This window comes from Falco cherrug, chromosome 5 (genome assembly GCF_023634085.1).
Source record: "Falco cherrug isolate bFalChe1 chromosome 5, bFalChe1.pri, whole genome shotgun sequence".
In the NCBI taxonomy this organism is placed as follows: Eukaryota; Metazoa; Chordata; class Aves; order Falconiformes; family Falconidae; genus Falco; species Falco cherrug.
Genome location: NC_073701.1, coordinates 20,925,718 through 20,938,523, shown reverse-complemented (window position 1 = coordinate 20,938,523; position 12,806 = coordinate 20,925,718). Strand labels below are relative to the sequence as shown.

The following is a 12,806-nucleotide window of genomic DNA, read 5'->3' as shown; positions in this document are numbered from 1 at the left end:
GTCTACATAGCCCATGAATGTGATGCTGGAAAAAGGGTATTGAAGTTTCCAGTCTTATTCAGTCCTTGGCATTCTTACAGTAACAGGTTACAAGAGTGAATTTGGTTGTAGGGGAGAGCTTTATGTGTAGCTTGTTCACAAAGAAAATAGACCGACATCAACTACATAGGTCACCAAAGCAGCCTCTGTAGCATAATGATTTTTTTACTATACATGTAAATCTACCTCATGCTGGAAGTATTGTCAAGCCTCATTTCCTCCTACCCCACTGGAACATCATGCCCCCTGGCTTTTCATGATAAGAAATGGACTGCTTCATTGCATTATTAATTTTGGAAGCCTAGGCTTTTTTTTTCCTTGTAGAAATACATGGCATGAAAGTGTTCATGCTGGTGTTTGAAAGACTTGGGCAGCAGCCCTGAGGCAGGAGTTAACATACTAATGAAGAACTTTATGCGAGAGAACTGTTGCTCAAAATACACTGTAATCAGAGACAGTATAAAGCATTGCCAACTCAGAAGCTACAAAATGCTCCTTGAACTAACAAACAAAAAAGAATGCAGTATGCTTACTACAGGATGTTTGAGTTGTTGACTAAAATATTCAGGCCAATTAGTGAAATGTAAAGCTTCTGCTGGTACAATATGTGCCCTTACCTGCAGCTGCAGAGTGTATGTGCTTAAAAAGCAAGTTTAATCTCAGATGACAGGCATAATACCTGTGACCAGTGTTCATTAGGAAATGCTACCTCAGGAGGAATTAGTTTCTGCAGGTCTTCAGTAATTGGAAGGAGGAGGGGCAATATATTTTAAAGGTAATGGTATATCAGAGAGTCTCAATGACTGTAACAGTTATTGCTCTCTACAGACATTTACGTAACTACCTAGGGTTTAGTAACGAGGATTTCAGACTGGATTCTAGAGCACTGTGAAAACAGGGACTTCTTAAGATTTTGCATAGAAAGCCTGTTCCTGTATGTATTTTGACCAGCTGTCCTAGCAGCAGCTGTCTGTGCACATGGTTTTGGTTAGTTTTATGTTAAAACTCTGTTATTTAAGCACCTATTGAGCACATTCATTTCTACTGTTCTCAGTGTAAGCTGAAGTCTGTGTTTAAACTCCTTTTGGGTTCTCTGAGGGTCCAGTTCAGCAGTGATTCTGTGAAGTTCATGAAGATTTTACTGATGGTTTTCCTATTAAGTAAAATATGTAGTTATACATACGCTATCTAATATGTATGAAAACAAGGTTTGAGTTTCTACCTTTTTCACAGAATCATAGATTTATAGAACCATTTAGGTTGGAAAAGACCTTTAAGATTATCAAGTCCAGCCATTAACCCAGGACTGCCAAGTCCACCACTAAACCATGTTTTCTAACCCTAAGCACCACATCTATGCATTTTTTAAATACTTCCAGGGCTGATGATTCCACCACCTCCCTGGACAGCCTGTTCCAATGCTTGACCACCCTTTCAGTGAGGAAACTTCTTGTAATATCCAATCTAAACCTCCCCTGGTGCAACTTGAGGCCTTTTGCTCTTGTCCTATCACATCTTATCTGGGAGAAGAGACCTACCTTTCAGGTAGTTGTAGAGAGCAATAAGGTCCTCCCTGAGCCTCCTTTTCTGCAGACTAAAAAATCCCAATTCCTTAAGCTGCTCTTAATAACACTTGTGCTTCAGACCCTTCACCAGCTTCATTGTCCTTCTCTGGACACTCCAGCACCTCAGTGAGGGGCCCAAAACCGAATGCAGTATTCAAAGTGCAGTCTCAATAATACCGAGTACAGGGAGAGTATCACTTCCCTTTTCCTGCTGGCCATTGCAGATCACTATCTCAGATATAAGCCAGGATGCTTTTGGCCTTCTGGGCCACCCGGGCACACAGCTGGCTCATGTTCAGCCAGCCAGCAGCAGCACCCTAGGTCCTTTTCCCCCAGGCAGCTTTCAAGCCACTCTTCCCCAAGCCTGTTGCCCTGTGTGGGGCTGGTGTGACCCAAGTGCAGGACTCAGCACTTCTTCTTGTTGAACCCCATACAATTGTCCTTGGCCCATCAATCCAGCCTGTTCAGATCCCTCTGCAGAGCCTTCCTGCCCTCAAGCAGATCAACATACCCCTCCACTTGGTGTCATCTGCAGATTGCTGAGGGTGCACTTGATACCCTCATCCAGGTTGTTGATAATGATATTAAACAGAACAGGCCCCAGTACTGAGCCCTGGGGAACAGCACTTTTGACCCCAGTACTTGTTCCCTCTCTTTGCACAAAATTTTATTCCTAACAGCTCCTTATGTACTATTATTGTAAGTATTTTGTAGAATTTTTATTTTGTTATTATAAGAGATGTGAAACGCCTATTTAGACATAATTTCATCACATGTTCTTTTCAGAATAAGAAATGCCTATCCTGCTTTTGACTTGAAGACAAACACGGGGAAAATCTGGAGTGTTGCAAGAAGGTTCCCAGACCACATTCTTGATGAATCAAAATTCAAAATCAGTGTTTGGACAGATTCTTCACCATATCCTCTGCTTCTTTCACAGAGTGGTAAGTGATTGAGGTGTCCATATCCTTCCACAATTCAGTTCCATGGAGATGATAATGAAATGCATGTTATCTGGAAAGATAACTGAAGAGCAGGCCTTATGTGAGTCTTGAGTGTATAGTTTGTCAAACGTGTTTAGTATATGTGCTGTAAAATCTAAATCACATTAAATATCAAATTTTGCTATTGTGTAGATCTCTGCTTTCTTTAATCACAATTGGGACCAATTCTGGCAGTCTCAAATAGGCCATCATTCAGACTTTGATCCAGAAGGGATTTAAGCTTGTGCCTTATTTGAAGTTTAGGGGTAGTTCCCATATAGTTGTGGAAATTTTCACAGCCTTGACTCTGTTTCTGAAATCCAAGACTTAAGAGTCTGCAGTCACTAAAACTCCTCTGCACCCAAGGTTATGTAGAGGTCAGGGAAAGTACTAGTCAGTCATAAAATGAATGAAGAAATTACAACTGAGTGGGAAGAAAAAGAGAATAATTAAGAATTGGAACAGTTCACCCATGGAGGTTGTGGAGTCTCTGTCCTTGGAGGATTTTAAGGTAATACAGGACAAAACCCTGAAAAAGCTGGTATGAATTCAGTGTTCATCCTCCTTTGGAGAGGAGGCTATACTAGGTGAACCTACTGAGGTCCTTCCCAACCTAAGTTATTCTGTCACTGGTGTGACAGAAGCTGCCACTGCTCCTGTGCACCCTGTATCTGTGGTGGATGGGAGAATATTTGATTCCAGCTCTGGTAGTTTTTACTTCTTAAGGAACATATGCAAGAATGAAATAAATTGTCTTCTTCCTCTCTTCCTGAAGTGCTGCTTTAAGTAATATTTTTTTGTTTCTTTGTGTTTGTTTTTTTTTTTAATAAATCATTCCTTCAGTTGTCAAGGAATTATTTGGCTGTATCAGGCTGAGTATTACATTGATGGGTTGAAAGCTGAAAATCCAAAGCTCTATAGAATGTCAGTCAATGTGCACTAAAAAAAAAATAAAATCTTAATAAATAAGATAGCCAAGACTTACACACTTATTCATACAAGTTTGCTTGATTTGGGAGCATCTACATAGTTACTGGAAAGCCTGGAAAAGTAGTAGGTTGTACCATCTCAAACCAATATTTTGTGGATGGCATGAAACAAAGGGCCAAAGGTCTTGGGACACTTGGGCCAGAAGATAGTATTTCCAGCATTTCTGTCAGTGAGGCAAGAGATCTACAATGAAGTTCCCTGTAATGCAAAGTTGCAACTACTGGAAAATGTTTTATCATTTATTTACCCTACAGATTGTTCAATTTTCAGTCTGCTTAACTTTATTTACAAAAACACTTCAGAAGGCACAGCTAAAACTGAATGGCATGTAAGAAACAGTCCCTATCCTAAACTTGCTTACAGATAAGTAAACAATAAGATATAATTAAAGTGGAGAGAGGGAGTACACTTTTTTGCAGAATCTAATATAAAGAATTGTTCAATCATGCAAAAACATTTGGCAGAGTAAGGAAAGGAAAATGCGTCTATGGAGTGCAAATGATTGATACCAGCAAGTTCCAGATTTTTTCCTTTAAGTGACCTGAAAAAAAGTGCATGTTACAATTTTAGTTCAAGATTCTTTGCCATTCTTCTTTTTAGGGTGTTTAATTTTAGCAAACAGGCACTGCAGTTTACACGTCAAACCAGCTATGAGGAGTTACTTAAAACAGGATGTCGTCAAAGGGCTAGGTGTTTTTAAAACTAGTAAAACTGGGAGAAAATGTTTAATTGAAGTGGCTTTCTAAGCAAAAGAAAAATGGCTTTGCTAAGAAAATGAAAATTTTAAGAAGGAACTTTTGAATTTGTTATGCATTTTTTTTCCCTGGGGAATACTAAATCAAAGCAAAAACCAAGCTACTTGTGGTAACCAACTCTGTTTTATTTCAGCTTTGTTTTTGTCTCAGCCCCCTCCCTTAGAAATGTCAGCTCTCCTCTGAAGTTTCTTTCTCAGTATTGCATCCCCTTAAATTTTCCTGCAAAAACAATTTTACATTTCTTGGTTTGTTCTAAAACGGTAGCATAGCAGCTCTGAAACAGATTTGCTGCTATGAATTGGCTGCTCTGGGTGACTGCGTAACATTTAATGGAACACCGTTAAACCCAGTTAGACTGGTAGGTTAGACTCAGTTTTAAGTAGCTGTCTGAACATGGACCAGTGTAAATTCATCAACACACAAGTCTTGGTTATATATTTAGTTTCTGGGGATTTGTATTTAACTGTAGGTAGTTTCCATTTTTATGGAAACTTCAAGCTTCTAGTAAGAGCTCTTATGGCTGCTAATTAAGTAATAAAGAAATACCATGAATGAAAAACTGAAAAGAAAATCGACTTTGGCTTTTTTGTTATCAACTACAGACAATGAGATTCCCTGAGAATTGTGGAGGAAGTCTAGACTTTTATTTTGCATTGTAAAACCATCTTGGTACGTTACATGAAGACTTTGCACTAAAGATTCAGATCTTTTTTCTGCTAGAGAGAGGTATCTCCTACCTGCAGCATCAGTGCTGGTGCAGTGTGCTCTGCATGCCTGTAAAAGATGAAACTTGTCAGATGTTTGCAATTTGACTGCCAGATTATGCAGCTATTCTTTTCCATTTTTTGATCAGTTCTTCTAAAATGTACAGGGAGGAAGTGTATTAGCAAGGCTGGAAAATGGCTTAAAAAGATGAAGTAACGCTGAACTCACAATGTTAGAATATTTATGAACAGCAGATTGTACGAACTGACACAGAACTTCTTAATTTATATGCATTATATGTAGTATTACATGTAATATATTACACATTTCTATACTATTATGACTCTACATACTGTTAAATAATATTCTTATAATATTTTACATATGTATATATATAATGCATATAGCATTAATCTACTTCTTGGTTTAGGCTAAAAAGGTGTGCACAGCAGAAACATTAGAAAGTAAAATTCTGGAGCCTTCTTGGGTCATGATAGGCAACAGAGTCAACTTCTGCATCAGACCATGATCTCACAGGGTAAATGTACCAAGAAATTCATCATGAACATTAAAGAAACAAAAAAAGAATAACATTGCCACTTGTCTCTTCCTTTCTGCATGGAACAGTTGCTCAGCTTTTTATTATAGCTACCTAAAAAATTGCTAACTGCCTCAAAATTGACATAGATTCTGTGACGAGTATTTCGAAGCAAAATTTAAAAAACAAAAGAAAAAAAATCAGGTGTGGCTTGATCTAATTCCTCTTGATGGAGCTAGTCTGCAGCAGTAGTTAAGAATTGCAAAAAAAAAATTATATATATCTTATTTTCTTTGCTCAAGTATCTAGCCTGGAATTCCCTTGCAAGCTACTACTAATTTTTCTTGCTATCTTTATTTACAGGTGGCTGTATCACTCACGACTTTATTGTAGAGATCCTCCATTGCACAAATCGACACTCAGTCCAGGAGGAATGCCTTCTAAGTGTTTGCGGGTCTGATGAATTCTTACAAAAGTAAGTATCTCATTAGGACATGGTATTGAGTATGTATTGTGTAATACGAGCTGGGCTTTTGATGCACTCTGCTTATGTGCCATGTAAAGAGAACCATAGGGAGGGTAAGAACATTATGTTCCAAACACTTAATGTATAGTTTCTGAAACTCACAGAACACATGGTAATTATGTTCTACAGAGATGATGGTGCGCCCTGGTGCAAGGAGTCAGATTCTGGCCCCTTTATGTAAACTTTGTGCAACCTTAATTTCTTTCACTCCAATGCCCTTCTGGTCTTTCTTATCTGTAATACAAGGATGCTGCTCCTCCCAGTATCTCACAGGAGTGTTATAAGCTTGAGGAGGTATGCATGTCCTCAAAGTGGGAAGTCACCAAAAAGAGGAGATAGTATTATACAGCTGCATAATAGGTGATTTTACTTCATATCCAGTTGTACCAGTAGCAAAGCAAATGAAGTCAGCACTTTGATGCTGACTGCAAGTTGAAGAAAAACACATTGTATGTACAAACCAGTATTTCTGAATGTATGTAGTCTACAAGTAAGGAAGTAAATGCTCTGATTCACATTCATTCAAGTAAACTCTTGTGGTGGTTGAAGGCACTACTGGCCTCAGCTAGTTGTTTCTTAACCTCTGGCAGCTTAAATTCATCTGTCAGCAAAAGTGAGCAGATTTTGTGTTGAAGCAGCTAAAGTGCAGGCTGTTGTCAGCTGTACTGTAGGGACTGTGACTTTTGGCAGAATGGGAGAAGTTGGCAGTTCTCTGTGGTAACATGTTAAGCTGGCATTGCAGGAATCATGGCTCATCAGTTGACATAAAGAACATTAAATAAAATAGAATATGTCTATAATCAAAAGGGAAATATTTTGAAGCGGTCCTGTTTGCAGTATAGCATAAAGATTAGCAGAACTAGCCTGGAGCAAGTCAACTTGATTAATGAAAGTAATGTAGTTGTGAGAGCAGGTTTCACACTGTGTAATTAGCTTTGTTCTATATCCAACTTGGACACTTTGCTCTTACACAGGTCAAATGTTCAGATGTTTATGATGAATTATGCTTTGCAACTAAAGATGGAGACTACAACATTTCTAAGCCCACTCTTGTCCAAACCTCCATAAAGCAGAAGCTAGTACAGCAGTGCACTGTGCAAAGCATTGCAACACCAGAACCACTGAGTGTAGGTCACACATAGATCTGTTAAATACATAAAAAGCCAGAGGTTTGGGGGTTTTTATTATTATTATTTTCAAGACTCCCTTCTCATTGCAAACTAATTGCTAACACAAATGGAAATAATGAGTCACTGTACTGAGGGTGAGCTCAGTGCATTTCAGTACAGTGTACAGTATGTTCTAAACAGTTTTATTTTCACTGGTGGGAAGAATGCATCAATAGCAGACTGTTTAAATTCCTGCACTTGCAGCATCTCTGCACGTCTCATTAGCAGTGAAACAAGGTCAATAATGTTGTCAGCTTTTTTGCTTTGCTCCTTCACTCTTATGCAGAAAGCACTGAGCTGCACTTCTGGCCTCAGCAGCTTGCAATTCTGCACTATGTCGTACTTTCAGCTCCCCTTCTTCTGCCTCCTCATCAGAGTCCTGTATCTGAAATTTGGAACCCCAGACCATTATTATCCCTTGGGTAGCTTAACATGGCCTGCGGAGTTGCCTCAGGGTGAAATTTTTCTTATGTTTGGGCAATCTTTTAGCACAAATTGCTTTCCTCACGATGTTGCTAACAGAGTGATTTGATGTACTTGTACAGAGTTCTTCCTCAGAAGAGTACTTGGAAATTGTTCAGCGATGAATTCCAGTAGAAGTTCCCCAAATTATGAGGCAGCAAAGGGAATAAATTCTTTGCTGCTCCTGCTTTACTGTAACCCAGAAAAAAACTAAAGTAAAGCCAAAAATGTGACATGATAAATTCTTATCAGACCAGAGTGGTTTAATGAACCAGATAACATTGTGAAGATCTGTTAAAGCTTTAATTTGCTATTATATTGGACTGTATTAATAAGCACTTCACCCTGCCTTCTGCAGAAGCACCTGAAAGACTTGATGATTTCAAGAATCCGTTTAGCTTTGAAAGAGATAGGGAAAAAATACTTCTGTGTTAAGTGCACAAGCTTTCGTCATCCATTATTCCCTTCCTGTGGAGATCTCCTTGAGTTCACATCCTATATGACTCACCAGTGTCAGATTTCAAATATCCAAATTTTACAAAACTCAGAAGGCTGTGTATAAGCTGTAGGTCAGTCCTTAATAGAGCCATCTGTGAAGTTCTGATTTGGAATCTCATTTGGTTTCTGGTCTTTTAAGTTCATTTTGTTTACTGATGAGAAATCCTGGCCTTGCCTCAACCTACAGGCTTTCTTTTTCTTCCTGCACTTCCTTTTCCCTCAAGTTTTTCTTACAGGGCCTGTAGAAGCTATCAGGATTTGTTGCCACTTTGTCCTTGCCCCTTCTGTCATTGTAAGGTGTATGTTAGTTACTTCCCCACTTGATTTGCTGCAGTTCCTTTCTTAGATGTTCAGTCTAAGTGGATCTGGAAGCAGAAAGAGACACTCCTTGAAAGAGTCTCTATTTGTGTCATCAATTTTTGCCACTATTAATGGAAGTTTCTGATTTTCATATGTATCTACAGACCCTCCTTCTCCCTCCTTGTCCAGGTTTCCCAGCTGTGGGTGTGCTCTCCACTCCTTTACACTTGTCCTGTTCATAATAATCTTTTATTTCTTAGAGGGCCACCTGCTGTTTCTAAAAATTCTTCACTTTATCATCCCATTATCCAAACCTTTTACATCTACCTTTAAATCTTGCTGTCACAGTTTCCTGTCCTTCCTTAGACTTAGAATGGATGGCCTAAAAATGATTTTATGATACCCTTCATGAAAGATGTTTTATACAAATAAATTAAATTGGGGCTAAGCAACTTGTGTCAAATAACTTTTTGCTTTCAATGCCAGCAGCAAGCCAAAACAAACCTTTCTCATGTGAAAGAAAAAATCAATCCTCCATTTAGACATTTTGCCTTTAGAACTACAGGCCACAAACTCAGGGCATCCTGAAATGCCTAATAAAACAAATCACAAGTATATATAAGAATATGGGGTGCTTTTTTTTGTTATTTTTTATTATTGATCTGCCTGCTAGCAATAAGTTGTGGTAATGTAGACTCAGCAAAGGAATGTAGCCCAAGGATATAAAGCTTTATTTCAAAACATGCCTTGTTTTCCTTTTTTTTATATTTTTTTTAAGGCTTAGTTGTTTTTTTTTTTAAAGGATCTTTTCTTATGTAATTTTAATTCTATCCACAATCTACCATAGTATAATTTGCAGTTACCTTACTGCTTTGCAGTTCAGCTAACACAGTGAGCCAGTGTATGGAATAGTCTAAATGCTTATCATTTCTGCTCACATGCTTGCCTGTGACCTTACTGATGACATTTTTTTGCTTTACTAATTCTATTCTCTGAGAATTGAGACCTACAGAAGAATTCGTTTTCACTCAAAGTGAAGTTTAAGCTATTAATTACACACTGGGCAGAGTTATATTCATGCAGATTGGGATCATAAGAAGCAAGCACCTTTTGGATGAATATGTTCTTTGTAAAAAATAAACTTAATTTTCTCTTGTCACTGTAGATTAAGCTTCTCATTCAGAGATGCTGCTTAGCTGAGTCCTTTTGCAGAAAAAAACCAAAACCCAAGTCTGATTGAACTGTGTTAGGATTTGGAGCTTATAGCACATCAGAGAACCTTGCTGTGGGGAAGCAAAGTGATATAGTGGTGAGGCTGTCTCAAGAGACTGAGGGATTTTTCCCTTTCTCTGCTTCTGATATATTGTGGGACCACTTTACTTTGACAAGTTCATTACCATGTTTCTTAAAAACAAAAACTGCATTTTGCTTAATGTCTTTTGGCATGGCATTCTTATGAAAGCTTTATTCTTCACGTAGTATTCTAGATAAAAATAGGTGGGAAATTGTTAATAATGTTGTAGCATTTTTATTTCTGTCTCCTTTACAGAGCTCAGAGCACTGTAAACCAGTTACTAATAATCATCCTGTCCTCCAAAGGGGGCTTTATTACTTTTATCTTAATAATAAAGGTAGCAGCAGATCAGCTTAGTGTGTTACAGTCTAGGAGTGGCTAAAAGGTAGTCTGTCAGTCTATGGCAAAGCTACACCTCTGTTTCTTGTACTTCACTTTTCATCTAGACCATGTTTCCACATTATTTTATTGAGGCATTAATCCATCTGTCCAGTCTCTTGTGTCACAATACCTGTCAAAACTTTTCTCTTTGTATTTGTGACATGAAGTCAACTGTATGGCCAGTACTTCTGACTGCAATGTTTCAGGGCAGCATCGCTATGTCAATAAAGGATTTGGTGATGTATAGTATCTGCCTGACACAGCAGAGCTAACATAAACCACTAGTGTAAATGTAGTTATAACAACAAAATTCCACTTCTGTTGGTGTAGCTTGTTTTGCCTGGAAGCACGATGACATGGAACAATTATACTTGCAAAAGATAGTTTTTTTTACCTCTGTGGCAGAAACTTGTAACTATAGAAGAAGGTATAGCTATACCAATTTACACTAACAGAAGGCTCATTTATATTGGTATAGCTACACCAATTTCTGTCATTGGCTTGGTAGAATGTTGGCGTTGCAATAGGAACCTGTATACTGAAGAAATCGGGAAAATGTGACTCGGTGCTCACAGATGTGTTTCTTTGTAATTTTCTTGTTACTATGCCTGTCCGAAGGTTGAAGGTAATGCAGAATAGTAAAAAACAGGAGTAACTGTGGGGTAAAAGGTAAAAAACAGTGTGAGGCAGTTCTAAAGGATGAAAGGAACACGGGAGAGTTCATCATTAGAGTCACGAGACAGATGTGATTAGGTAAAATGAGGAGAGGAAGAAATTTCAAGATAACCATGGGCAGATGTAACACAGGCAGGAGCTGAGGAGCAACACGAGATAATCTATGCATTGATACAGTCCCAGGAACTGGGAATAGGTCACTTAGTCTTTTGCTTGTAAAGGATTTTGAGAAAGGTTGAGGCATAGCAGCAATGTGCCTTCCACCAGTACAGGTATTTTACTGTGCTGCTGTTAACTTCTCTCAGTCTTTCATCTGTACTTCATGCTTTTAAAGTCAAGGAATTCTGCAAATGTATGGAAGAACTTAGAACCTTGTTTTATGTATTGCTGTTTCTGATGGAAATGGGTTTGTCTTTTGTGACTTTTAATGTATTTGTTTAAAAAAATTCAAAATTCCCGTATCCACACCTACACCTTTTGTGACCACTGTGGTCAGTATGTATTTTACTTAACTACAGTGTAGTATAGGTGCAGAACATTTACAAGATATATGAATTCCCTGTAATTGTGCTGCATGGCAATTATGTACAGCATGTTTATATAAGTTTAACCATTCTTTTGTGCTGGACAGCTCTGCTGCCATGCGAGACAGGAGTCTCTCCCCCAGCTCACACTTTCCATGATTTATTCATAGGGTAAGCAGATTTTTCGGAACTAAATCTAGCCAGTTTTATTCAGACATTCCATCAAATGCTCTTTTAGGTAGAAAGAAACACCGTTTACATCTGAATTCTGAGTTTTCCATGGCACTTTACAAACCAGAAAAGAGTCATCTTTCCTTCATGGCCCAGGGACTTCTGAAACAACTTGCTGTGCTGTAAATCTGTATAAATATAGAATATCCATTTGTGTGGCTGGAGGCTTGGAAAAAGCAAAATGAATCTAATTGAACATGCACTAGAGGTGTAACTGATATGCATATTGACTTGTTTTGGTGATGAGTTTGCCTTTGCAAAAATTAGTGCAAATTTTCCTACCCATTAATCCCAAAGGATGTTTTAAATGTAAAAAAGATGTTTGCCTTAACTCTGAAATAGTTTTTGCATTATTTGACCTTATTAAAACAAAAAGTGGAAGGGAAACTGAAATTATTTTTGTTCCAAGTAATTTTAAGAGTGATAAACTAAGGCTGTGTTGTAACTTAGAAGAGATTGCCAAGAGTGATAAGTGGACTAGAAGCTACTCTGAAGAGGCAAATAAGAACAAGGAATTCCCCTGTCATGGGGTGCTAGGGCATCCTTGACCAGCAGAATAGTGTGTAGGAACCACTTCAGTTTAGTGATTAGAGCTCTGCATCTGAGTTTAGCTGGTGTGTGATTTGAGAAGGAAGATTAACTCACAGCTTCTTTTACCATCTCTGTGTGAGCTGCACAGGGAACAGAGAACTTTGATTTTTTTGAGAATCAAGGACCACCTGTCCTCATGTATGTGATTTTCAAATTTATAGTTAATATTTGATTTTTCAAGTTAAGTATCAAGCACTACAAGCCATTCTGCAGTGGTGCATTCATAACCAAGATACTTTGTATAAATTGTGCTAATCTGGGTTTGAAGAATATGCATGAATAATTTCAAGGCTTGGGAGCACATGCAGCTTTTTTAGCGTATTCTTTGTCTGTGTCATTGTTCTGCAATAGAACTTAATGGTCAAAGATACAATTAAGCAATTATTCTTAAATTGTTTCACCAGAAAATATGCCAGAACCAAATGTCATCAGTTTTCATAGAAGTAGGTGCCAAATACAGGCTTTATATCATTCAATCCACCTTGCACTTAGAATTCAGTCCACTGGTGCTTTTAGGGGGGGAGGGGGGAGGAAAGGAAGTTGCAAGCAGAGGTAACCATTTGGTTTTGGTTTGTTTTTT

General features: G+C 38.2%; 1 protein-coding gene across 1 annotated transcript in view; it reads left to right on the top strand.

Moving 5' to 3' along the window:
* Positions 1 to 12,806, top strand: part of PIK3C2G (phosphatidylinositol-4-phosphate 3-kinase catalytic subunit type 2 gamma) — a 208,241-nt gene that overhangs the window by 13,109 nt on the left and 182,326 nt on the right. The window contains exons 4-5 of the mRNA XM_027807693.2: positions 2,391 to 2,548; positions 5,939 to 6,050. Of these exons, the coding sequence (XP_027663494.2) occupies positions 2,391 to 2,548; positions 5,939 to 6,050 (270 nt within the window). The remainder of the gene's footprint in view (positions 1 to 2,390; positions 2,549 to 5,938; positions 6,051 to 12,806) is intronic.